General features: G+C 46.0%; 3 protein-coding genes across 3 annotated transcripts in view; 1 reads left to right on the top strand and 2 right to left on the bottom strand.

Moving 5' to 3' along the window:
• Nucleotides 1–6426, bottom strand: part of LOC119059498 (deleted in malignant brain tumors 1 protein-like) — a 75616-nt gene extending 69190 nt beyond the window's left edge. The window contains exon 1 of the mRNA XM_053668669.1: nucleotides 6345–6426. Coding sequence (XP_053524644.1) covers nucleotides 6345–6426 — 82 coding nt within the window. The remainder of the gene's footprint in view (nucleotides 1–6344) is intronic.
• Nucleotides 6427–8626: 2200 nt separating this feature from the next.
• LOC128627955 (uncharacterized protein C10orf120 homolog) lies at nucleotides 8627–21006 on the top strand. Its single transcript, XM_053668668.1, has 3 exons — nucleotides 8627–8637; nucleotides 19461–19536; nucleotides 20257–21006. The coding sequence occupies exons 1-3, from the start codon at nucleotides 8627–8629 to the stop codon at nucleotides 21004–21006; spliced, it is 837 nt and encodes a 278-aa protein (XP_053524643.1).
• A 785-nt stretch (nucleotides 21007–21791) lies between these two features.
• LOC119059500 (deleted in malignant brain tumors 1 protein) overlaps nucleotides 21792–27595 on the bottom strand; it is a 44527-nt gene continuing 38723 nt past the window's right edge. Inside the window, exons 38-41 of the mRNA XM_053668667.1 lie at nucleotides 27339–27523; nucleotides 25375–25763; nucleotides 23359–23630; nucleotides 21792–22250 (exon numbers count right to left, since the gene is read on the bottom strand). Of these exons, the coding sequence (XP_053524642.1) occupies nucleotides 22237–22250; nucleotides 23359–23630; nucleotides 25375–25763; nucleotides 27339–27523 (860 nt within the window). The 3' untranslated portion in view covers nucleotides 21792–22236. The remainder of the gene's footprint in view (nucleotides 22251–23358; nucleotides 23631–25374; nucleotides 25764–27338; nucleotides 27524–27595) is intronic.

Raw genomic sequence — 27595 nt, 5'->3', positions numbered from 1 at the left:
TGAGAACACTACTCTGCTGGCTTTGAAGATGGAGGAAGGTGGCCATGAGCCAAGAAACGCGGGTGACCTCTGGAAACTGGAAAAGACGGGGAAGTGGACCCTCCACTACTGCCTCCAGAGTGAACATAGCTCCGATGATGCCTTGATTTCAGGGAGACTCGTTTTGGACTTCTGATTGGAGAATTGCAAATAACAAATTTGTGTTGTTTAAGCCACTACATTGCTGGCAATTTGTTATAAAAGCATAGGAAACTCAGACATAAGCAAATATTACATGTGACCAAATGTTGTTTCTTCTGAAGAAAGTTGTAATATATTGTTTATAAAAGTGGAAAGAGTTTGAATACTCTCAGAGCAACTTGCCACGATGACACTTAAAAACCACAAAGCCACTATTGTCAAAATGGTTTCCAGTATTTAGTCAAAACAATGGCATTGATTTTTGTTTGTTCATTTGTTTTAGAATTTAGAGAATCTATTGGGGAGAAATACTAACAACCAAATAAAACAACCAAATAACCAATCACCCCACTGATCAACAAAACTCTTAGCTAGTTTTTTAGAACTGGTCATTTAATGAAGCTCTGAAGTTCCTGCAATTTGGAGGAAGATGAAAATTATGACATGCAATGGAATTCTCACTGCCCAATGAGTAGTATCAGGAAGTCCTCACCTTTGTTAGTATGGGACTGAAAATTAGTCCCATACAAACTCAACTACAAGAGTCACTGAAGAGAAAGAACTCAACAGCAACTCTTTTATTTACTTCTTTTCTGTATTTGGATGGGCAATTAGAAATATCCCAGGGAAAACAGCACACAAAAATGCTCTCTTACCTGATAACATGGTTGCTGAGTTTCTATCACCTGTTGGTACAATAAAAATAGAAATGTTTATTTAATTAAATTGAATAACATTTACCTTACCTACTTATTGACTTTCAACAAACCTTTAACATAACAAGCCAAACATATGACATGCAAAATACAGTGAGCTCTGGGAGAAATACAGTCCCTTGGACATAATAGACAGGCAGAAGTATGGGCTGATGTGATTGCTCCAAGGAGACTTGGAGGTTATAGCTTTGACATGTGATACTAGCTCTTCAGGATGCCACACACACATGTAAGGCAGTCTCCACTGGAGCTCAGCACCACCTGCCTGTGCTGGGCAGAGGTTCCCAATGGGGACTGAAGCAGGATGACCATGGCATGTCAACGTCTGAGCTTCTCTGCAGCTCATGCCTGTCTCAGGACCCAGTGGCATCCTACATCCCTCCTGGGCCCTTGGAGAATGTATATATATAGATGTCAAATGACTGACAGTAACGTATACGTATCTGCATAGGAAGACTAGAAAAAAATCAAAATTCATGATTAACCATCATATGAACAAAAGAGAAATAAGGAGAAAAACAACCAAGTAACCAATCACCCAACTGATCAACAAAACTCTTAGCTAGTTTTTTAGAACTGGTCATTTAATGAAGCTCTGAAGTTCCTGAAATTTGGAGGAAGATGAAAATTATGACACGCAATGGAATTCTCACTGCCCAATGAGTAGTATCAGGAAGTCCTCACCTTTGTTAGAGGACCACTGGGCATTTTGATGACCACACCAGCTGTTTTGTAGGAGAGGCAGAAGACTAGGATGCATTTATATGTTTTTTATCTGGCATTTATTTAGAACCTATTATGTACTAGGCCCTGTCCTTGGCTCTGACATAAACTTGCCAAAGTTCCTGCTATCACAAAACTTACATTCTTGGAAGAAGGGTGGGAAGGACCCATGATGGACCCATGAACAAAATAAAAAATATAAAGACCATCTCAGGTGGTGTAAGTCCTATGAAGAGATACAAAGCAGGTTGATTAAAGAGGACATGACAGAGAAAGTGGAATCTGGATTGTGTATTCAGGTAAATGCTCTCTGAAGGAAGGACATTTCAGCTAAGACCTGGTTACAAGAAGTCAGCAGAGGAAAAATCTAGAAGAGATACCAGACAGAAAAAAAAGGCAGCACCAAGGTTCTAAATCAGCAACTACCTCATCAGTTTTAAGGCACGGGGAAAAAGCCAGTGGGGGGGACTGTGCAAGATGAGGCGTTGCCTCAGTGGTCGGAAACACAGACAAGGGTAAGATCTTGCAGGGTCTCACTGGTCACAGTAAAAGATTGGAGTGTTATTCCAAACAGGATAGAAAGTCTTTGGACCAGAAGGAAGGAAAAAATGATCAAACAGAAAAATATGAAGAAACAAGAATTCAAAAAAATGAGGAGAGTCTTAGGAACCTCCAGGACATCTTTAAACGTTCCAACATCTGAATTATAGGAGTACCAGAAGGGGAAGAGGAACAGTCACAAGTGGAAACCTTATTTGAACAAATAATAAAGGAGAACTTCCCCATTCTGGCAAAGGAAATAGACTTCCAGGAAATCCAGGAAGCTCAGAGAGTCCCAAAGAAGTTGGACCCAAGAAGGAACACACCAAGGCACATCATCATTACATTAGCCAAGATTAAAATGAAGGAGAGAATCCTAGAAGCAGCAAGAGCTAAGGGGACCGTCACCTAGAAAGGAGTTCCCATCAGACTGTCAGCGGATTTCTCAAAAGAGACCTTACAGGCAAGAAGGGGCTGGAAAGAGGTATTCCAAGTCATGAAATCCAAAGACCTACCACCAAGATTGCTCTATCCAGCAAAGTTTTCATTTAGAATGGAAGGACAGATAAAGTGCTTCTCAGATAAGACCAAATTCAAGGAGTTCATCATCACCAAGCCCTTATTATATGAAATGTTAAAGGGACTTACCTAAGAAAAAGAAGATAAAAAAAGATGAACAGTGAAAGGACAGCAAACTCACAGTTATTAAGAACCACACCTAAAACAAAAGCAAATTAAGAATACAGCTAGATCAGGAGTGAACCATAGAAATGAAGATCACATGGAGGGTTAGCAACAGGGGAGTGGGAGAAGGAGAATGGGGGAGAAGGTACAGAAAATAAGTAGCATAGACAGTAGATAGAAAATAGATAGGGGGAGGGTGAGAATAGTAGGGGAAATATAGAATCTAAAGAACTTGAGACACGTGTTCATGAAGTAAAGGGGGGGAATGGTGGGGGAGGGGTATGCAGGGTGGAGGGGAATGAAGGGAGGAAATAGAACAAATGTAATGGCATAATCAATAAAATAAAAAATATTTAAAAAAAAGAAATTGAAGAAGATACAAATAAAAAAAAAGAAAGTCTTTGGAAGGTTTTAAGTACAGGGAAATGGTATGATTTACAGTTTACCAGCCTGTTCCAGTTTCTGGGACAAGACTACATTATGTGTATGCTGGAGATGGGGAGAAGGGAGGTAGAAGATGATTTAGAAAATTGTAACCATGACCAGGATGAGAGATGGTGGGGCTTTGGATGGTTGCAGTAGTGGTGCACTTGGGAGAGGCGAATGGGTTCAGCATATATTTTGGAAGCAGAGCCAGAGGATTTTCTGATGTGTTGGTTGTGTGGAGAGAGGGCAAGGGAAGCTCCAAGGACTTCTGGATTGAGCAGTGAACTGAATGCGAACCACATGTCCATTTTTAGCACCGGCTCTCCGTAAAAGCCAAGCAAGGTATCATAATGGCTAATAGACTAGCAGCTGTGTGCCTTGCTAATGATGCAGGCAAAGGTGTTAGAACAGCACCTGGAATACCAGTCACACTCAGGAGAAAGTGGCTCTTGTTATCATTGCATGTGTATGATCTCATTTAACCCGAATGGAGCTCTGTGAGGTGGGTGTTTTTACCCACTCTTTAAAACACAAGAGCAAGGGGCTTGCCCAAGGTCACACTAAACAAGTGGCAGATGGAGGTTCAATTCAGATCTGCCGCTGCCAAACCCGACATCTTTCCTTTACCGCACTGGGTTTACCAGTTGCAGGACTCGCCCGTTTGCCAGTGCACACTAATAGTTCAGGGACAAAATACTGCAATGTTCCCCCCGCGCACATGTTTCCCCAAGGCCAACAAAAACATTCTGGTTTTGAACTAAAAGGAAAATGCACACCCAAAGAAGGACAAATTCAACATGAAAAACTTCCTACCTTGGGGCATCGGCAGCGATTCCTCAGCATTCTCTGTAGGCAGAGGGATGAGATTTCAGGGGCTGCTATGACGTCAAAGGATTCACCCCACACACACACTCCAGCCCCGCGAGTGGAAAAGAAAACGTTCAACAGTTGCCGAAGCTACACGAACAATTCACCAAGACTTTTCCTTAATGTGGTGATAGGAATAGTGCTTTTAACAGCAATTCCGCTGGAAAAAGAAAAGCGTCCGTGCAACAGAATAACTTAAGACCCTCACGACTGAAACGAAACTAAAGCCACTCCTGAGGAAGGACGTGGCCCGCAGTGTTCTCAGTTAGCAGTGGGGTCATCTTAAAGGCCCGGGAACGTGGAAATGACAAATAATGATGATCATCCAAAGGTGGCGAACTGACCCCTCCCAGTATTTACGCTGTGTTTTCTTTTATGATTCACCTATTACCTGCCTAGGCAGATCAGAGAGGGAGAAATGTCAGGCTGATAAAAACAAAAGCAGGAACTTACCCAAAGCAGGCTTTAAATACTCCGTCTCCGCTAACGTGTGGGGAAAGAAAAATCACTTCAGAAAAGGGCCATTTTTTCTAGAAATGCTTCCATTTAAAACACATTGTAAAATGAAAGAATATGACCCCCAGAAATAGAAATGTTGACTCTCCTTCTCCAGTTCAGATGTTAATTAATCATCGGCACCTAAATGTGCCTTACAGCACGTGTTCCGTTCAGCTGTGGCTGCACTGTGTCCCACCTGCAGACTCTGTAGCACCTCCAACCAAGAGGCAAACACTCATCACACACACACAGAACAGGTGGACCCTCGTGGCTTTACAGAATAAACTGCTCTGATAGCATTCTAAACCCAAAACCCAACAAAATAAAGCCAAATCAAAGGAAAAAAGAGAAAAACAAAAAATAAATGTAAACAAACCAACAGACACACGAACGATACCAACCCCTCCCAATATTTGAGCTGTTTGAATTGACTTTAAAAACATATTAATTACATTAGTGTCACACAGATAGAGTCTTTCTGGTTGGATGCAATTGGAATTTTTAGTGAGGGACCAAGTTCACTGCTCTAGACCCACGGAATCATTTCCATTATTTCCCAGTGGCACCATGTATGTTTTTTTTATCACCGCTAGTATGCTGAACATTAGTTGTGTGTTTGGTGAAAATTCAGTTCTATATCTAGACCAGAGGTTCTCAGTAGGAGCCAATATACCACCTCTCCCTGCCCCCCAACAAGGGACATTTGACAATGAAGACATTTTCGGTTGTTCTTCAGTGGGTGGAGGCCAAGGAAAGGCTGAACCACACACAGTGAACAGGACCGCCTCCACCGCAAAGGGTCACGTGGCCTCAACGTCAGCAGTGCTGAGGCTGAGAAACCCTGGCCCCTGATCATGATAATTACTAATTGCTCAAAGATTTGTAATTAGCAATACATGGCCTGGACTCACAATCCAGAGGACAAAGAAGAAGTCAGTGCTATTTCAATTTATAAATGCCTCGTTTCTTCACCTTCATCAGACTGCACAGTTTCAGTGGGAAAAACTTTATGTCTTAGTTCCCCACAGTGTCCTTAAGAAAGGTCAAGCACCCTCGGTGAGTGGTCAATGCCACTGTTGACTGACGTGTTTGTACCGGTCATTGTGAATATCTCCCACTGTTTTCTCTGTACGAAACCCATGTCGCCCTGGCTGGTGTAGCTCAGTGGATTGAGCACAGGCCTGCGAACCAGAGGATTGAGGTTTGATTCCCAGTCAGGGCATATTCCTGGGTTGCAAACCGGTTCCCTGCGGGCCAGTTCCCAGCGGGGGATGCACGAAAGGCAACCATACATTGATGTTTCTCTCCCTCTCTCCTTCCCTTCCCCTGTAAAGATAAATAAATAAATAAATAAATAAATAAATAAATGTCTTTAAAAAAAAAAAACCCATGTCAACATCCTGCAACTAGAAAATTCCTGAGCTCCAGCTGAAGCTCTCAAATGACCAAGGCTTCTTTTGGCTCAGAAAGGTAGTCAGAGGTGTTCTACAATGACATCATTGGTGCGAGCATCACTAATGAGATCTGTGGAGATGCCATCAGGGTAAGATGTGCAGCCCTGGAGGGAGAGGGGACCATTACTAGAGCAGACAACACTAGCACCTTCTCTAGTACTGCAGTTATGGAGGGACCAGCCGGCGTGAGGACACTGTCCCAGAAAACTCTCTTCTCCTGTCCAGTCTACATCCTTCAGCAGAAAGTTGCCTTCACCTCCACCAAACTGGGCTCCCACAGGGATGGTGAGAGCATGCCCACAGTTCAGCTGCCGGCATACCACGTCAGCATCCTTCATGTCCCATTGGTCATCACACACCCTGCCCCACTGGCCATGGTAGAAAATGTCCAGAACATTTGCTCGACCCATTCACTGGTTGCAATTGTGGCCAGCTTTTCAAAGACACAACAATATTGCCTGTTAGGAGAAGGAACATATTTTGCATCAAGCCATTTGTTTAACTGTGTAACCAGCACTTACGGTGCACACGCCGGGGATATTAGATAGCACTGTGCTCACAGAACACGCCTGGTCATTGTTGTCACCTAGTCTGGAGTCTAGTTTAAGGAAGCTGGAGGCGGCAGTCACATTTATCCAAAACTAAGATTACATTGACAATTATGCTAAGTGCTGAGGAGCAAGGGGGTGGTATTCAGAATAGTTTAGGGGTACCTAATGGGGGTGGGGGTTTCAGGATACCCTTTCTAAGAAGTGATGATGGACCTGAGTCTTTGAAGAAGTCAAGTAGACAGAGAGGGATGGGGGCAGAGTCTTCCTTAGAGAAAAAAAGGAGAGGTTTATGAGTGAGGTTTATAATGGGTAGCCTAATGAGAGAGGGGTTGGCATTGGGGACAGGGGACAAGGACAGGCAGGGCTTCCTTTGGGCTGGGAACAAGGAAGAAAGGACCAGTGATACAAGTTGGTCCTGAGTGTGTGTGTGCATATGTATGAGAGTGTATACATGTGTGAGTGCGTGTATGCATGTGCGTGTGTGGTGGGAGGTTGGCCCTCAGAGCTGTTAGCCTTGCAAGCTGCATAAGACGGTGTGATGCCTGCTGGAAGTCTGACTGGGGGTCAAGGAAACTGCAGGATGCCACGTGGGCCCAGCTGCAATCTGACACCATGGGCTCCCAATCTGACCATGGCAGCCCCAGGGTTGGGAGCTGGGGGCCTAGCGCACGGAGGGGTCTGTGGGCGGGCAGGAAGGACAGGGGGTGTGGTCAGTGTCAAACCAGGAAGCACAGCAGATGCAGGACCACAGCTGAACAGATTCTAACTCGATTGCAGGTGGTTCTTAGAGACTCTTTTTACTATTTAACTTGGATTTTGTCCATCAGATAACTTCTACACCAGGGAACAATCACATTTCCAGAAGTAGCCCTTCCTTTTCCGGTGGCCAACAAGTTGCCCTTTGTCCTCACAACACGTTGGCTGTGAATCACATTAGTACCGACCAAGCAGCAGTGGTCTGTGGGCCCCAAATCCCTTCTGATAGCAGGGAGTCTGGCACTGACCCACCAGTGTGTTCCTGGTGGCTGTCCCCAGAAGGGCTCACTGGCCCCATTGTCTTTACGACTCTTGTGTAATCAGCAGGAGGAGCCTATAAACACCCCTAGGGCATATCATATCACAAATCCACATGCCCCTAGAAGCTCAAGAACACTCTTCTGTGACTGGTAGAGTGAAATACACATCCCGGGGTGGGGGGAGGGGAGAGTGCGAGTGTGAACAAAAGCACTGGAGAAGGGGCACAGATAAAGAAGGAGCCAGACAGTCCTCAAGAAAGTGGCCCTGGTGACGGCTGATACTTGCCAGTCATGTCTGTAAGACTTACTGGGCCTCTTACATATCCTTAGGTTTAAGCCAATCAGGAGAAACCACCCCCAAACCCTGCTGTGCTTGTTTTGGGAGGATCTGGTAAGCAGACAGCAGTGGTTTGATAGTCTTGGTCACTGTCTTTCATTCACTTGTTCAAACTATCCAGGCAGTGCCCTCCCTCTGCTATGCCACCATCTGTGCTAGGACGTGGGTCCCTGAGGTTAGCACCCTGTGCCCTCAGTGTGGCAAGTATTGGCATTAAGTTTGCAAATGTCAAGGAAAGCGGGACATAGCAGAGGAAGAAAAGAACTGGATATTGTAACTGGATTATCAAAATACCCAACTCAGCATAATAACAGCCTACATTCTGGCTGAATTTGCCACTGGGACCTGAGTTCTCGGTGTGATGGGAGGTGGGATCAGAAGCGAGGCTGATCTCTGTACCCAGAGGTCTATTGTCTGCTGTTTCCAACACGTTATGGGGTGGTCAGCAAGGTGCAGTCTTCGAATCACTGGATTTTAGGGTGGCTTTTTTGCAGTTCCCAGAAATTATTAAAGTCACTTTTCCCATACTGAAGATTGTTTTTCCATCTCCCTCCCCACATCTATCCTAAACCCTTTGGACATCTGATTCCAAACAGATTAAAGCACAGCTCAATTCTACTTCCCAAGAGTAGCAATGTACTTCAGGTGAGGTCCTGGGGCAGAGCTTACTGAGGTTCATCCGGTTTGTTTCAGGGGTCACTATTGACCAAAGCCCATACTTTGTTACTCTCAGCAGTGCTGAAACCAGCATCATCTCTGCCACATTGGAACCACTATTATGAACTTGCATCTTGAGTTCTCTCAAAAATTTGAAAAATGTAATGCTTCAGAAAGCCCCATCCATTTTTCACTTGGTATAGTTCATAACTCTCCAGAGTACCTACTTGCATAGCATTGATATGCTGGGAAAAAGAACTCTTTTCCTGCTAGATATGCTCAAAATATTAAATCTATTGCTTGGAACCTATTACTGAAATATTGAAAGAGGAAAATACCTTGGTTCCTTGGGGAATGGATGCATCACGGTAAATATTATAATCTGAATCTGACCATCTATATTTTTCTCTCTCCTTGGTTTCAAATACACAGTTTAGAATTTATAGCATCTATAATAACAGTTAACACTGATTTAACGTTTTCTAGTAATCTAGTTTGTAGATTACTCTTCCAAGTAATCTGACATCATTTCATTAAACCTTCCCAACAATCTGGTGAATTATCTCCTTTATATGGGAGAGGAAATGGCAGTATGGAGAAATTTAAAACTTCCCCAAATGCACATGGTCAGAAATATGGAGTTAGGGCTTGAATTATGCAGACTTTTCCAGCCCTAAAGGCATATTCTGAGACTCATGCATCATCAGACATACAAACAAAAAACTAGGCTGCGGATTCCAAAGGATTCAAGAGATCATTCATATCCTTCTTAACACCTTAGTATGTGTTAACAAATACGTTTAAGTACGTAACTGTCATAAACATATCTATTCAATTACTTGCAGAACAGAAAAAGAATTTGAGTATAAAATTTACAATCAAACATTATTCTGTGGGTGTTGAGTTATCTTTTTCTTTATATTCAATAAACATTATATTCAATCTATTTATTATTTAAGAGTATTTCCAAATTTCTATTTATTAGTGTAAGTATGAAAGCTAAGTAACAAAGGACTTCAATATTTCTCTCCAAAGTCACAAAATAATGGAAAAAATAATTGAACTTATGTGGATAGTTTAAATTAGTGCAGTTCTAAATTAAATTAAAATTTATTAAGAGGACTAGAGGTACAGTACAGATTAAGACTAAGAATATCAAATTGATTTTTTTAAAAAAAGAAAGGTATAGATTTTCAGATTAGAGGTCTTCATGAATCAAGTCCAGGTAATTTTACATCATGTCAACTATTTCAGGCTAAGATATTCTATAATGGTACATTGTTCAATTCTAGTCAGCAACAAAAGAAAGAAATCTTGACAGCCATTCAACACCTTTAGTGCTAAATATCAATATACAGGCCGAAGAACATTTTCAAAACCCCTAATTATCTCACAGCCAATCATTCCTTCTTTATCCATCTCTCCAGAACCCTAAAAACAGAGTCTTGCTTAAAGAGCAATGACTGGGCTAGTGTCTTGTTCACAAACAGTGAATCTTACAGAAAATACTTGACCCAACTCCCCCACATTGATCACGATGACACATTCAGGGACCATCCCAGCAGCATCTCAGTTGGTGGGCGGAAAAGCTCTATCTGTCAGGATTGTGTGTTAAGCTTTCCCCCAGTGGCTGGTGGACTATGTGGAAATACCCACACTTGCCCTTTAGAGCTTGGAACCAGGCAGGAGCAAAACGGCCCAGGGGCATCCACTGCAGTACCTGCTTCATCTGAAGTGACCACAGGGAAGAGCAGGAGCCAGAGGAGGAGGGCTGGGCAGCTCATGTTGGGAAGGCTTCCAGCTACTGGAGAGTCTTCCTTTTCAGCTTTTTATCCTCTCCAGGCTCCCATGTGGGGCGGGCCCTGCAACCTGATGCTCTTTTCAGGCTTGGATTGCCTGGCACTCAAAGCAGGGGACAGCTCACTTGCTTCGGCATTTTGCGTACATTTGCTATGGGGGAGAGGTGATTCTACCTCCTAGAGCCATTCCATTGAAGAGTTGGAAGGTGCAATCAGAGGGCTGATGAGACAAGTCATGTGCTGGCCCCTGGCTGGGCGAGTGGGACCCTGTGGTTCCAGGAGCCCTGGATTTCACCAAAGGCATCATTTCCTTTGGCATGTGGCAGTGCCCAGAGGAAGAAGCTGCTGAAATCCACTCATCTCTCAATGTCCATGCCTGCTTCTCCTCCCTTCTAGAAGTTTTCCTCTATTCCCCAAATACGTTCTCTAATTCCCGCTTGGTGCCTCTCTTATAACCCCTAATACATTCTGCCTTAATTATAGTTCATAGTGCTTTTGTCATGTTTCTCCTATTAGCTTGTAAACTTGTTGAGGGGAGGACTTCTCTATATATCATTTCTGGTCCTACTTAAAATATTGCTTACTTAGTATGATGCCTTGTACTTAAATATTTGTGGAATTGAACTTGGAAGCATCATTTATACCTCATGTTCTTCAAATTATTGCTTCCTTAACAGGTATTTTATCTCTACTCAGAAAATTGGCTTATAGCCACAAATGATCCCATGACTTCAATGACTACTCCTCTGCTCTGAGGCTCTGCTCTGAGCCTTAGGATGCAACAGTCTTCTGACAGCCAACACCCCTTCTGGAGCATGTGTCTAACTCTACATGCTCGAACGAAATAGTGGAAAGGACAGGAAGTGTTCATAGACTCAGCGAGCCCTGGATTGTGCAAAGGTTTTGGAAGGAAGGATTTTTCCAAAGGAATAGTCAATCTATTCTCTCATTAAGACCTTTCTGCAAGCTGGGTGAATCCAACGTGTCGGTCACCACGTCCTGCAGGAATGGCTTCTGGGCTTCTCTTGTGTGTAGGAAACCCAAGGTCAGCCAGGTTCACATATGCTCATGGTGGACGAGTTGGATCATAGGTAGGAGGGCTGAGAGCTGTGACTGCAGTTCAGAGTGCCTGGGTCTCAATTCCTCCCCTGTGATTTTGGGTAATGCACTAAGCTCCTCTGAGCCTTGGTTTCCTCATCTGAAAAGGTGAGATAATGACACCTGCCCCCCTCACCCTAGGGGGTTCTTGGGAGGATGCAGTAAAATTAGGTGTTTCTAAGAGATCTGTAAATTTCACAAGCAAGATCTATTTCTCAATAGATGTCCTCCTAACAGAGTTTTTGGGCTTTTCTCATGGTCTCGATGCCACTGACCAGAAAAATAGTCAAATTCAGCCAAGGCAGGAAACAGGTGGTCATAAGGGAGAGAGGGCATTCCATAGATAAAAGTAACCAAAGCCGGTGCAATATTTATAGGCCATCTATTTGCTTTTCTATGACTCAGTCTCTCTTTGGAACCTCCACTCTGTTTTGGGCAGACTACGCAGTTTAGTTAAATGAGAAGAATAAAGAAGAAGAAGCCTAAATAAGAGGAATAAAGTAAAATAATAGGTAACTCCTGATACTTGCCTAGAACTTGATTATCGCCGAGTGTTTCACATTTGTTATTTCATTTTAATTCTTTTAATACTGCTGGGAGTTAGAACAGTAAGGTCATATGTCCATTTCATAGTCAGGGAATCTGAGCCATGGAGAGACGGACTCTCATGCCCAAGGTCAGCTGGCGAGAGGTTGAAGCCGCGTGGTGAGAACTCAGGCTGGCTGTTCTCTGTCTTTGTGTCCTTAAAAAGACACATGAGACAAGTGGGTCCTCTGTTTCTCTAAGTCGTATTACACCTTTAGTATAATTTCTGGGATTATCCTCAACTTCAGATCTGTAACTCGGGTAGATGCTGTTGTACCTGTGGTGGTCGTTGCCACCTGACTCCACCAACCCAGCACTTAACCAGACGCTTGCAGAACACATGGCCTGTGAAACAGGACCCTGCTTCCCAGACCAACTGTGTAAAGGAATAGAATAGAATCTATTAATTAAAAAAAATATATGAAGTTAAATATTTAATCCTCTAGTGACAAAAGCGTGACTTTTTTCTATTGATTTATTTTATTAAAATAACATAATTAAGGAACCATTGGATAACCGTATTTTGTCAGGCACAATAAAAACAAAATTAAAACCCGAGTCATCAAGAAAACCTGTTATTTCTGGCTTCCTAGCACACAGGGGATGTGATTGTTGAGAGACAAGGCTGACAGGCGGCCCCACCCCGCAGGGGCAGCTCCTGGAAGACCAAATTCCACCTGATGGAAGACCGCTCCCTGGGAGGGCGGGGCCATCTTCTGGAAAACCATTCCAGTGCTTTTATATGACTGCATTTGGTCATATAAGCCACCAAACATCTCATGTCAGGAACATATCTGACTATTTTAAACTCCTAACTTGCAAGGGCTTCAGAATCAAACGGGCCAAGGACAGAAATGTTCCCATGGAAAATTGGCCAGGCATGTTTTCTGCAAACCACTGTTGTGGGTTCTTCTGAATCACCTAAGTAAATAGTGACCTCAGATGATAATTCTAATGATTCTCACAAGTCTGACCTGCAGACAGAGACCAGCTGTGTATACCATCCTCTCATGGCCTGAAGAGCTTGAGCCCTTAAAAAAACTCAGTTTGTGGAAAAGACCAATATTTCATACAGACATTTGAAAACCCAGGGGAAGCAGTAGAGATGCTTCCAGATAGAAAACACATTGCATTTCCAGACAGGACGAGATCAGTGTGGGGGGTAGTGAAAGGGAAGGGTACGACCTGCATTTTATGAAAGGTATGGAAGACTCCTCCCCCAAGGTAATGGGGATATCTGGTGAAGTTTCCTGAAGAGTCCATGGTGATCCAGGATTGAACCTACCAACAGGGCTGGTATTCACCAGCCTAGAGCGCTGTCATTGCGCCATTGTAAAAAGATGGCGGATCTTTCTTACTGGTAGGTAATGAGCCCCCTGGGTATCCCATACAATCCTTTGGAACACCACCTCCTTTCCTGAGCCCAGACCTCCCCAACATGAAATGCAAACACAGTGGCCAGACTGGTCCTTTCTGTGGTGGCCCTGTACCAGGATGTCAGTATTTCAAATATCACCCGGCAGACCAGGCTAAAACTCTCAGTCTGGTGTGTTTTGGAAGCAGATGCCTCCATAGCTATATCTCCTACATAGCAGATGTAGCTATGAGCTACACACACCTTAACAATAGGTTGACGAGGCTAACAATATGAGTTGTTTTTATTAGTGACCTTGGTGGTGGTCCTTGGTTCAGACCAGACCTGCCATTGGAGGGTAGTGGCACTGGGCACAGCTAAACCCGTGCCTCTCAGTGTTTTCCTGGGCGAGTTTCCACCGTTTGTATTCAATTTTAATCTCCTTATCCACCTGATTTGCATCATTCAGTCGCCACAGCATTTCCTGGGAATCTAAGCTCAGATTATATTGAGATTGGTGGTTTTTTGTTTTGTTTTGCTTTTTCTAACTTTACATACTGTGACCTTGTGCAAATCAGTGAAACTTGCCCTCAGTATAGGGGTTCCTTTGTCTGTCAAACTCCCTTCAACAGACCTCCTGAGGAGGAGGAGGAGGAGGGGGGGAACCAGCCTCTGGCAGCTGCTGTGGGTCCTCCCCACGGATTGACTCAGGGGCCTTCCTGGAAGCACAGACCCTCTAAATGCAAAATCGCTCGTATTTGCAACGTGTGTGTGTGTGTGTGTGTGTGTGTGTGTGTTGTGGGGAGGAGTAGGTTCTCTCTTCGCAACATTTCTCTCTCCTTGTGATTTGATTCTAATACTTTTCCCATTGTTTCTTCGCTACCTTCTCACTTTGACCTCATTATCGGAGTTTCCACGTATCAGGAGGGGCAGAGCTGACACTTGAACCCATGACGAACCCCTTCACTGAGGAGGTATACATTTCTTCTCAAAATGAAGACACCTGAGCTGCTTCTCTTCCTTCTCTCTCATTTGTGTGGGTCACTGTCGCTGTGTCCAGGGCTCTGGCTCATTAAGGGTCTTAGGTCATTACCAGCAAAGGTGAGTGTCTGCTGCTGGCATGCCAAGCACTTAGTTTGAGGACAGAAATTGCTTGTTTTTCTTATTTGCACTTCAAGTTAATCACCTTTTTTAAAAACAATCTTTTGTCTTTGGATTTGGTCTGTAACACAGATAATCTTTTATTCTTACTTCCTAGAATGCTATACCTTAATTAAACATTTGGGAGGAATATGTGTATGTCTTGTGAATTATAAGAGTGATTGATTCTGAAGCATAATGTATCAAGTCTTGGTAGAATAAAGCAAAAATCTGTAGCCCAAGTGTCCCTGTGGCGATTTACTTTGGCTCGAACTGACCTCTATCTACTCTGTCATGCTCCGTATCACTTTACAATATTCATGCTACATTTTATTCAAAACTCCAGAATTGACAAGGCTGCTCAGAGTTGTAGAAATTCTCTGTGAAGCCCTTGCAGGATCAGATCAAATGAAATTGCAGAACAACAGTCCTCTTACTCCTTGTTGATGGCACGATGTCCCCAGGAGCTGTGAAAGGTGGTAACTGCAGCTGCTGCCTCTGCACTTGAGAACCTGGACAAGACCGGGTAGGTGAACTACTCCAAGTCTGGCTCCCAGCCACGGTCAAGTAAAGTCACTCTTTATTTTCCCCGTGCACTTAAAACACCTCACATTGCTTTAATGTGCCTAAAACCAATGCCCTTGAAACTATAACCGACCTTTTCAAATTTGGAAAGGAATTTGCTACAGTTCACAAAGCAAAAACCATTGGGATAAGTTGTGAAAGTTTGGAGACTACCACCCTTCCTCATCTTTTAGAATAGTGGAATATTTCCCTCCAATAATTGCTACATAATGTCGTAGTTCAGATAAGTCTATCATTCGTGGAGAAACTCGTTTTAAAAATAAATCATCAATACAAACTTTCTAAAGGAGAAGAATGCTGTGGTCATGTTTGGGTGGCTTTTATATCAAACGTATGGTTCTTTTATTATTTTTCCATACTTAATCATCATACTAGTTGCCTAAACTTAGGATATCTTAAAGCCATGGTCTATAGTGACAAGTGTAGTTAGTCTCAACTAGTCTCAACTAGTCTCTTCTAAATTATGCCCCCTCCCAAGAAAACCTCATTTGTACACAGGAAAGCACAGCAAGAGACCACTTGCTTAAATGACTGCAGGACAAAGACCGGAAAGACTCGAATGAACGTCAGAACCACGGGGTATCTAACAAACATGCAGAGGAAGTCGCCAGAGGGAAAGTCTTCATGGGAACCCCCCATATTCTGCCTGAAAGGGCTGTGATCCCAACTTCCTGTGACTTAGATTGAGAAAGTAAAAAGGAAGGAAAGACAGGCGGTGCGACCACAGAATCAGAAAGACTTCATCTTGAATTTCAACCTAAATAGCATTTAACACTGACATACGTTGCATCCTAAATCACGATCACTGAGAAGACAATGGAGAATGGTTTGCGCTGGATTCTGCCAGAAAGAGATGATAGCAGTATTTGCATAAAGAGGAGCTAAGGCTTGTCCTACCTTCACTGTCTAATACCCCAGACCTGCTAGACCACCCCTGCCTGCACCTTAATTAAGCCTGTTGTAGCAAAGAATTTGAATTTCTCACATCTGAATGCCAGGACTATGAACGAGTACCACTTTTACATTGAAAATGAACACATGATAGATTTATGGATATTGAATTATAATGTCATACACCTGACACCTATATAATGTGATAGCCAACCAATGCAACCTCATTTTTTTTTATTACACTTTTTTTTTTCTTCCAGCCAAGGTGGAGGCATAGGTAGATACACTGTGCCTCCTCACACAACCAAAAGAGGGCAGCAACAAATTTTAAAAAACAACCAGAACTGACAGAAAATAGAAGTGTATGGAAGCCTGACAACCAAGGAGTTAAAGGAGAAACATTCATCCAGACCAGTAGGAGAGGAGGAGATGGGCAGCTGGGGCCGAGAGTTTGTCCACACGACAGTCACATGTGGGTCTCATCCTGTCACTGTACCCACCAGTGAATAAGCCAGGGGTGGCCTCTCTCACTGATGGCTCCATGTGGCTCCAGGGACCCAGATTTGCCACCAGCAGCTCCTTGAGCAACTCCTTTCCAGCTCTTTCTCCTTTATTCTCTGCAGGTGGACGGACCCCCAGTAAGCCTTTATCTGGTCAGCTAGGTAGAGTGCACCTCCCAGAGGGCAATTTCTCTCCCCCTCACATTGCTTTTTAGTGGTTTACTTCTCAGATGGGGCATGAAGCAACCCAGTAGGAGACAAAGCTGAATCAAACATGTCCTTGGGGCAAGGGACACAGCAAGACAAGAATGGAGGCTGGATCCTGCCTGTTCCTACTATTCCCCATCATGGGAGGGAGAGTAGCCCCTCAACACTACAATCTTGACTTGGTGTGGCTTCAGGTGGAAGGGTCTTTTCTCCTGTTTTATTTGCATCCAGACTTCACAAGGACTGACAGGCAAGAAGGAGCATTCCAAACACAGAAAAGCTGCCCCTCCCCTTATCTCCTGCCTTGTCTGGTTGTAGTGGAACCAGCAGAACCGAGGCTGGGTTGGCCTGGTACTATCATGCCAGACCAATACAGGAGGCTGTTATATAAACATAAGGAAACCAGAAGGTCACCCCCCCACCCCCATAATCCGATGGGGTCTCAGAACTGCTCAATCACCTGTGTGTTAGCCTATAGGAAGTTAGGCAGATCTCTGCCCCAACTCTCTAGGGAAGCCATTAAGCCCAGTGAGCTCAGGCATTAGTCCAGCTACAAGCTCAGCATGTACTTCCAGTTTCAAGGGAAGAGGGCAGGTGTCTTAGGCATAGACCTAGTGTGGTACCTCCAGCAGTAAAAGAGGGACAACAAAATACCCAACTGACACCAGAAAGCCAAGGAGGAAAGGGTACTAAAATCTAGAAAGGAAAGGATTGTCTTCATTTTTTCTTTTCTTTTTAATTAAATAATTTTGAATTCTATTATTGTTCAAGTACACTTTTCTGCCATTTTTTAAAAAGATTTTATTTATTTATCTTTAGAGGGGAAGGGAAGGAGAGAGGGAGAGAAACATCAATGTATGGTTGCCTTTCATGCTCCCCTCTCTCAACCCGTATGTGCCCTGACTGGGATCGAACTGCGATTGTGTGGTTCGCAGGCCCGCGCTCAATCCACTGAGCTACACCAGCCAGGGCCTGCCATTTTGTTTTAATATGAAGACATTTGAAGGCAAATTGGTAGAGACAGAAAAGTAGATTGTTAAACTGGTGGTGGTCAGCAGGTTAACTGTAAAGAGGCATAAGGGATCTTTCGGGGGTGATAGAAATGGTCCACAATTGAACAGTGGAGGCAGATGCATGACTTGGTAAATTTACTAAAAATCATTGAAGTGCAGGTCTCAAACAAGTAAATCTTATAATAATCTCAATAAAGTTTTTAAAAATTAAACTGCTGAGGATGCCACCTCCTTCAAGGGGAGGTGTTATGCCAGCCTCATGCTCCCAGGAGAACATAGCCAACTCTTCAGTGTGGCCTAAGGCTCTTCCAATCTTTACCTTGCACCTGTTCTCATGCACCTGTCTCTTTGCCTTTCAGGACATGGATTCAATTCTTTTCCGGGCCTCTTCCCCCACCACGTCTCCCACCCCACTCCCCCAGCAAACCCAAGCTGCTTCCAGTTCCCTGAGCACAGCAGGCTCTCCCAGACTCTCCCCCTTTGCTATATCCTGTGCGTGGAAGGCCCATGCCTCCTGCCTACCTGACTTGTCCTTCAGGAAATAGTGGAGAGGTTGCTTGCTCTGTAGGGTGATCAGTTCAAGCCCAGATCTCATGCTTGGACATCACCCAAGTCCTCTCTTCTGAGACTCATCTCCCCTTGGGCATGTCTCACTAATTGCTGTTAACCCTGGGGTCCTGGCCTCAGAGGTACTACATACTCTCCCTTCTCCTCCCTCCCTTCAGCCCCAAATGCAACCTTATGGTCAAGACCAGACTGGAACTATTAAAGTTCAGGATCACTGCTCAGGGAGTATCTGGGTTCTGAAAGACAAGCAAGTCGCCAACAAGGAGGGAGGTATGTGAGACATGAGGGTAGTAGGCACTGCAGTCTAGCAGATCATTTCAAGAACCATGGATAGTGGCCCAGAATGGAGCATGAGAAACTAAGATTGGAGAGGCGAGTTCATACCAAAGAGAGAGATTTGAGCTTCATCCCAAAAGTACCAAGTGGTCTTTATAGGCTTACAAGTAACAATGGCATGGTCAGATCATCTCTCTGGCCACTCTCTTCCTCTGCACGCCAACTTGACCCCAGGGCATACTTTGATACCTGAACACAGACCTCACAATAGCTCCCAAGTGGACCAGTTATGATGCAAGAAGGGGTAGTAACTGCCCCTTGATTTCCCATGAAATAGGATTAACTCAGGCATTGACACCTCCCATTCTATACTATTGCCAGAGTATGATCAGAGAGTGGGAGAATGGCTGTCAGAAGACTGGAAAACAGAGACCTGAAGATCCAGAGGCCCAAGAAAGGAAGACTGCAGAGGGGAAGCCAAGCAAGAATGGTGTACCAGCCAGAACACTGAACACAGGTGATTCTTTTCAGGGTAAAGACTCCCTGTGTGGCCAAGGGGATCGATGTTCCACTTCACTTTTGGGGTGAGTGTAGCTGTGTTTCCTGTTCATTCCTCCCCATCTATCTCAGACCAAGGCCAAGGGGAAGAGCCTAGCCTGAGCCTGCAGAAACCTGGGTCACTGTGGCCCTGGCCTGAGTAATGGAGAATTACTCTTTGTAAGGGGTCCCATTCCCAAAGGGGGGCCTAGGAAGACCCTCTCCAGAGTTCTCATGCACCTGTCTCTTTGCCTTTCAGGACATGGATTCAATTCTGCCAATCAGACCCACGCATGGCCCTAGGGAAATACTCCCCTTTGGAGAAAGAGATCCTAGTAAGTGTCCTGACATTTATACACAGCAAGGCCCTACTGAAGGCAGGCTGTTACCCTAGCACAGGGGTGTCCAACCTTTTGGTGTCTCTGGGCCCCAATCTCAGGCCACACACTAAATACATTAGGACACGTAATCTCTCTCTCTCTCTCTCTCTCTCACACACACACACACACACACACACACACACATCTCATAATGTTTTAAGTAAATTTCAATTTTATAAACTTACAGTGGGCCTTGGGTTGGACACCCGTGCTCTAAGGGGAGCCAGAGGTTCCCAAACAACCAGCAGTAGAGATGTATGACTCCAAAACAGGACTCAAGTTGGATGAGTCTGCTAGTGGTTTTTACCTTTGCACAGTGTAAAATACTCTCCTTTCAAAGTCCCAATTAAAAATACGACTGTAAGTGATAACAAATGGCAGAGGCATCATTGTTTGAGCCCTTACCTTGCATTAATTGCTCTGGTAGATGATGTCTTCCAGGGATGAAAAGAGGTTCTGTGGGTCAGTGAAGTTCTTTCAAATTCATAGTAGGCAAGGAGAGTCGGGAGTAGACCCCAGACTTGCCTGACCCCAAAGACCCACCCTCTCGCCCAACTACACAGGGGCTCAGACCCACTCAGCAATGAGAGGAGAAGGTGCCACTAGCTAAATCTTCCTGTGGACACCCCTGCTCCTGTCTTGAGGACACAATAACAACCCCTGTCTCGTTGTCAGCGTCTAGGTGGCGTTCACACTATAGCATCAAGAAAGTTTCTGACTTATAAGCAAGAGGAGGAACGGAGAATGCTCAAGAAACTCCAGTTGCTGTCTTCAGACTACAAACAGGTGGCAGAATATAAAAAACGACAATCCTCAACTTGCTCCACTTGCTGGCCTAAAGAAGCAATATGGAAGGCCGGGGTGGTCATGCCCCCAGAAGAGTTGAAAATGCCGCGACGAGAGCGGCATGAGGTCAGCAAGCACAAGGAGCGCATGCAGTTCGCTCGAGCCCTGAGAAGTAACCCGCAGCTACCCTCCATTTTAAGGGCCAGGAACTCTTCAGTTCTGTCCACAGGGGACCTGGGCCCAACAACCAGAGACAACACCTGGCAAGACGAGGGTGAGGATGATGATGACAGTGACTACGATGATGACACACAAGAGGAGAGAGAGAAAAAAACCACAAAGAGACAAGAAATAAAAATGAGTGTAATTTTCAAGGCAGAAAAAAACAAAAAATGTTTCACATACCAGCCCAGAGACCTGAAACCATTCTTTCCCACAAAGAAAGTGGAACGGTCCATCACCGGCTTAACGAACCGCAATCTTTTTTCCTTGGCTGAATTCCCAGGAGACCTACTGCTGATGAACCAGGACTGTATCTCACGAGGCATCCACCCCAGTGAGATGACAAAGGCCAGCTGCCTGGAAGGAGAGAGTGTCTGGAGAGAGTACACGGGAAAACCAGCATCTCACCATTATTAAAGGTTTATTGATTGCCCACAGCGAACTGAATGTCGCAGTCCTCGTTTTTCTTGCCACTCTGCCTGCCTGGGTGCCTTTCCTCCTTGTCTTCTTTTGGGACGTGAATGCCGGGCGTCCTTAAGGTATGACCTACCTGCTAAGTCTTCCTGATTTCAGGCAGCTCCTAGCTCTTGGCTCCCACCTCCCTTCCGGGATGCAGGCTCCTCCTCTTTATCTTCTCCCATGGGGCCCCAGATTTAGTGGTTTAAAAAAAACAGTCACTAATTTAGCTTGTAATTCTGTGGGTCAGCAATTTAGGCTGGGCTCAGCTGGAAGGTTCTCCTGGTCTCAGCTGGGGTTCTCATGTGTCAGGTGTCTGCAGTCAACTGACTTCAGGTAGGTGGGCTCTGGGGGTTGACAACCATTAGCTTGGTCCATGGCAGTGACTGGGCCAGGTTTCCTCCCTCCAGCAGGGTAGCCCAAGGGTGTTCACAGGGCCATTGCAGGACCCAAGAGAATAAGTGGAACTTTACAAGTTCTTTTGAAGCCCAGACTCGGAACTGGCACACCACCATGGTGTCCCATTCTGATGACCAAAACAAAAGCATTCTCTGCTTTGGGTAGAACCAAAACATGCCATGGACAGAGGAAGACAATTTACCCATTCTCAAGAAGCCTCTAGAAACCAAAGGGCAGCGGCTGCTGACCATGATCATTTCTTTGGACAGCCCACCCAACTTAGCTTCATTTGAAGGTATCTAGTGCTTAGGTGTGCCACTACAAACAATGAGCAAACTGATCCTTGCTTGAAATAAATTCTTTATTCGGCTTCTCCTATAAATCAAGAGGTTAAGATGTATACTACAGGCCTAAGAAGTGAGTTTATAAAAAAAGGTCTGAGAATAATTCTGTAGAGGAAGCTCTGCACCTGTGAGCCATTGGCACACAGTCACATGCAGGGTTTTAGATACAGCAGCTGCTGGCCTGACCTTCTGACCCAGCACTGAGCCTGGTTTTAGGAAAAGCTGCCCCTGACTTTCCCTACCCCCATCTCAACCCCCATCCACCATAAGCCTGGGCTGGAGTGAACAGAGTCAGGGTGCTGCTGGGTGCCATGCTCAGGGCACAGGTTTCTAGCTTGTCTGCTTGGGTTCTTGGGGCCCAGTTCTGAGCGTTGTCCTGAGCCTTCATTCCTCTGATAGCATGTCGCAGAGCCACCATTTGTCTGGGCAAGATTATCCAGGCCTCCAGCTACTGTGGTGCCTCTGGAAGAGGAGGGAGAGGAGAGGAGTGAGCAGGTCCTTGTCATCCCACCACACCCATCTCCCTGCCCTGCCGCCCTCCCCACAGCCCCGACTCCCACTGGAGGTGCCCTGCACTGTCTTCTCCCTCTGGAATGTTAAGCTATTTAGAGGTGAGGCTTTTTACTTGTCTCTGTTTTTAGTTATTTTTCTCCTGGCACATAGTAGGCCTTCAAAAAATATGCATGGAATGAATGACTAAGTAAGGAACGGGACTACAATCCAACCAATGTGGGACATCCTGAATACGGGCCATGAGGAGAGAGAGCTGTCAGAGATGCTCCAGGGGGTGCAGCCAAGTCACCCAGGGGATGGGTTGGGAAAACTACTGCAACCCCAACTCTGCCCCTGTCCCCAGGGCCACCACCTCTGATGACCTGGCCCTGGCCTGCACCTGACACCCTGGGACTCACTCTGATGACACTTGTGCATCCACACACAGCAGAACAGCATATGTGGTATCCACTTCAGGTGAGGAAAATGAAATGGCTTGGCCAGTGTCAGGCCCTGGGAGCTGTCAGAACAAATCCATCCTGCCTGCACCCTGTGGCCTGCCCACACCCTGACTTCCTGTCCCTGGGACCACAGGTTGTGCCTGTCACCGTCATGAGTAATCATGTTCTCATGTTACGGTTGTTAATATTGGTGACAATAACAATTGTGACCAAAGGCACCATTCATAATGCTCAGTGGCTGGACCAGGCAGAGGCCACGGCAGTTTAACTAACATTATTTTTGGCAACTCTCTCGTCTGTACCAAGAGGTAAGTATGAACAGTTCAGTCTTACAGATAAGGAGTTCAGAACCCAGAGGTTAGAGAGGTCAGGTGGGTTTGCATCCCAGGTCAGATCTCTCTTGACCAAATCCCATGTATTGGTCCCTCTTAGACCAGCAGCCCTTGGGAGAAGGGGGGAGGCAGGTGCACTGGAACTCTGTCTCACTGGGCATAGCACAGCGTGCCGCTCACAGTAGATGCCCGGTTCTAGGTGGAACACGACTGTAACACCCTGAGTCCCTGTGGGTCACGGGCCTAGGCCCCCGTGGGCACTGGGTTGGGAGGGTGGTCACCTACCCAGGCCCCTCTTCTCGGTGTGCAGAGGTCGAAGCTGGATGGGTCCCAGGACGACGTCCACCTGCTCCTGGTAGGAGCTCACGTCCCTCTTTGACCTGACCACGCAGCCTCTGTGGCAGCGGGAGGAGTAGTCGTGAGCCCTGCACACCACCATCTTACACCGCAGGTACACAGAGGGGAAGCGGTTCAGGAAGTGGAAGGAGCTGAATTTGAAGCGGACTATGTGGGGCGAGGGCTGAGGGTAGGACGCGTAGGTCTCGTCCTTCACACACCTGGAAGAAGACGGGAGGAACTTTACACGCTCACCAGGGCTCTCGTCCCTTCTGACCTGGACACACTGGGTGTAGAACTCAGCAGCCTGACCTCAGGGCCACCTCCTGCGGCACCTCATTGGCTCCTTCAGATCATGTGTTTCCCACATTGACTGTCAGCCGTGCAGGGAAATCCTGGAGTTCATGCACATCAGCAGCATCTTAAAGCAGCGAGCCAGTCCGAGTGTCCACACTGACAAGCTGGCCCCATATTGTGACCATGTGTTCAATGGCCCCAGGTTACCCAGGTGAGTCAGGAAGTGACAAGACCCAGAGAGAAGACAGGAAGGAAGGTCACACCTGGCTACCCTTGGGTGTCTTTGGTGTCTTCCCCTCTCCAGGGCTGTGTCTCGTGACCCACCTCAGCATGGTCTGGGGACCCTGCAGGTGTCTGAAGCTCAAAGATATTCAAATGGACATCCAGGTGGGTGATTTGGTTGGTGTCTAGGTGTAGCCCATGAGTCCCCGAGCTCCAGGTACAGTAGGGACACATGTATCCCCATATGCACATCCTCCCTCCCCATAACATTACCTTTTATATATATACATATATAATTATATATATAATTTGACCAAAAAGTTGCCTTTAATGAAGAAGAGCCAGATCACTTGCTGCCTGGCATTAATCCCACTCATTGGAAATAACTTCAAATGTCACCTTGTGACTACTTGTAAAAAGAGGATCTGGGGAAACTTCTTCCCCATCTCAGCTGCCAAGGAGGCTGTTGTGAATTGAACTCTGCATAGTAGCTCGACAAACCTCAACCCCCATGTACTAAATCCACGCTTAATAAAAACTGTGCTCAGAAAGAGATGCTGTTTTCAGTCTCAAGGAGAAGTGAAATTTAGCCTCCTAGCCCTGAGTCCTAGCAGATCGCCTTCACTTGTCAGTACAACTTATGTATGGGGCAGTGGTTACTGAGGTGCCAAGGTCAAATTATAAGCAAAGAAATGACGTAAACACCACTGGACAGATGAAGGAATAGTCATTTCGGCTGCACACCCCAGTGTCCCTGGACCCCTCTGTGAGCTCTGAAGAGTCCTGTACCCAGGAAGACAAGACTCTGTGAGACAGCCCGGCCCAGGCACCATGGACCCAGGCCTGGACAGTGCTGGCTTTGCCTCTGCATCTTTGAGCTTAGTGGGAACCCTGGACTCTGAGCACCTCCATGCTCAACTGATGGAGGTCCACATTCTGGGCCTTCAGTGCGACATTCACTGTGGACCACCTGCTATGAGTATTCTTTGCCCAAATGCCCACCTGCTCTTTCTCCTCTAGTGCCCCCAGAAGCCTATGATGTGCACACCACCATGCTCATTTGATGGGCAAAGAAACTGGCTCAGAGAGGTGCACCTGCCCACCCAGAGTTCTACAAATGGTCACGTGGCACAGCTGGCATCTCAGTCTCCATCTGCTTCAAAATGAAAACTTCCTCACTACACCCACATCCTGTTAATACTAAGGCTTGCCTGGGCTCCAGTGCCCTGGGGCCAAAAGCCAATTTATAGCCCACCTACTTGGTGCCCACTGGTGAGTCCCTCAATTCATCAGACACCCATATCTCTGTATGTTATCCAGGCCTGACAACCTGACTGGTTGAGCTTGAGCTCTTAGGACCAAATTCTGCATTCAGAAGACTTTGGGCTACTCGTGTTTGGGTGATCAGTGAACTGTTCAAGTCCCCCCGGTGAAGACATTCCTTACCCACTCCTGATTAGATAGTAAGTCAGAGATGTAAAGTCATTGGAATATGGAGATGCCACACAGGTGTCCACAAACAAGGCCAAAAAGGAGTTGGCATGAAGAATTTCAGCCTGAAGGTACAAGTTCTGGTTGAAGTCCACATAGTACTGCCTGCTGGTCACACGATGCAAGAATGAAGAGGATGTATAAAAGGACATGTCCACGTCATAATGGCCATACTGCACTTCCTGGATGTCGATGCTGCTATTAACAATGTACATCGTGTCCACCCAAGTATTCTGGAGGATCTTGCAGCTGACGTGAATGTGGATGTCCTTGGTCCTCTTGATGATGTTGCTTGAAGCAGCTGCTCTGAGCATGTTGGAATAGGTGATGGTGTCATTACTGACCTGGGAGAGGCAGACAGGAGAGCAGAGTCAGGCCCCGTGTCTCCTGCTGAGAGACTCTCACTGCTGGTTTTGTTTACAATGAGAGGCAAGCGACTCAACAAAGCTTCAAGAACCCTCCCAGAACCAGAGATGCCACATGCCTACTGCCAGGGCCACCATTACCTGGGATGGGCATGCTGCTTAAGTAGCAAGAGCCTCCTTTCACAATCCCCTCTTCTCTACCATTTGACAGGGGACCACCATGGGGACCAGGTGTTGGGGGCCTCCTGGGGACTGCTCCTCCTGGGAGCTGGGTGTGTCTGGGTGATCTTTTGCCCTGTGGTATGACTAAGCTGTGTGTGGACTCCAGGGCTCAGGACCTTCCTGTCTTGTTTGTTTCATTCTCCCTGTTGCTGGGAGAAAGCAGGGGAGGCAGATGTGTACTCTTGAGAGGGGCTGTTGGCATTAGTTTCCACTGTGCTGTTTGAATGGGTCAGTAGCTTTGCAGTGTGGCATCTGAAGCAGCCAGGGCTGAAAATGATAGACTGGAGTTATTGTTGTAGCAGGTCTCTGGCTGCTGGGGCAAGGAGTCTTCCCCAAAGCTCAGATGAACAGTTGGTTGGGCGTGGCAAGGCAGAGCATTTCCTGTCATACTCTGTTTTTTCACTTCCTGCACCACAGAATTATTTCCGACTTTCATCAAGCAGCAAATTCCTAAGAACATCGCACCATTTGATGTGTCTACCATCTAGTGAGAGTGACTTCTCTGGGGATGAGATCCTTGCACCTGGCAGTCTGTGAGCATCTCAAGCAAAGGATGCTTTCTCTTTCCAGGGCTTGGTAGGCTGTCAATCATAGTATCAGTAGCATCAATAAATATCCCTGGAAGGAATGACAGTGACAGGGGATGAAAAACAAGCAAAAGCACTGAGGTGGAGAAGGATGGGGCCAAGAGTAGCTTCTCCAATGGCCCAAATGTCCAAGAGGACACAGGTGAACAAGGCCCCCTGGACATTCCATGGTCATGATCATCTGGCCCTGATTGAGGTGAGCCCAAGAGAAGCACGGCCGGGAGGAGACCAGGGGAAACTCTTCCCTTCCCAAATGCTCCATGGTCAGAAGCCAACCTCTAGCCAGGTATGAGTTCCCACAAGCTGTGGGTGCTTTGGCAAGGAAGAGCCCAATACCGCCATAGTGCCCCAAATGCAAACCCTGGAATGTAAGACAACCTGATACTTCATCAAAGAGGAAACAGTAAGTTATGTTTGCATTCTTTCACTTAATGAGGTGCCAGCCCCTCTCACCCACCCCAACCCCAAACTGTACAAGCTTCCAACTCTGGAAGCTGCTCGTGTAAGTGGTAGTGAGCCGGATCCCCTCAGTGCTGGACAGTGCTGGAAATACTGCCTGCTGACCTCAACCCCCCTCCTTCCTTCTCTTTGGATGTGGCAAGGAACAGATTGTCCACCCTGATAACGTCTGGTTATACAGACATAATCATGTCACCGGGCTCCCCAGGATTTCAGCAACACAGTACACATATCACTGTAAGAAAGCTTTCTCAGTGGGAGGTAGAGTGGGAAGGCCCAGGCTTACCTGCTGGGTGGTGCCGCAGCCTGAGTGGGGAATTGTGAAGGTCACCTGGCTTGATGTTATATGGGGCTGACACTGGTAGACCCTGTTCCAGTTGGGAATGACAAGGTCACTGGCGGAATAGCCCAGGGATTGCAGGTAGCGCCTGCTCACGTTGACTTGCATTTCATTTGATAGACAAAGCAGCTCTGGTGGCCAAGGGCAGATAATGAAGTCAGTCAGCACCCCCAAGTCCCAGCAAGTCCCTGTTGAGTTTCTCC

Source organism: Artibeus jamaicensis, unplaced genomic scaffold, assembly GCF_021234435.1.
Source record: "Artibeus jamaicensis isolate MK-2021 breed Jamaican fruit bat unplaced genomic scaffold, CSHL_Jam_final contig_490, whole genome shotgun sequence".
NCBI classification, from domain to species: domain Eukaryota; kingdom Metazoa; phylum Chordata; class Mammalia; order Chiroptera; family Phyllostomidae; genus Artibeus; species Artibeus jamaicensis.
Note: the sequence above shows the minus strand (reverse complement) of the source record. Positions and strands in the feature narration are given on the sequence as shown.

Excerpts from the sequence above, each read along its gene's own strand:
- LOC128627955 (XM_053668668.1), top strand. Across the intron at positions 19,537-20,256 it reads CTTTGGAGAAAGAGATCCTA|CGTCTAGGTGGCGTTCACAC; the intron begins GTAAGTGTCCTG and ends TCTCGTTGTCAG.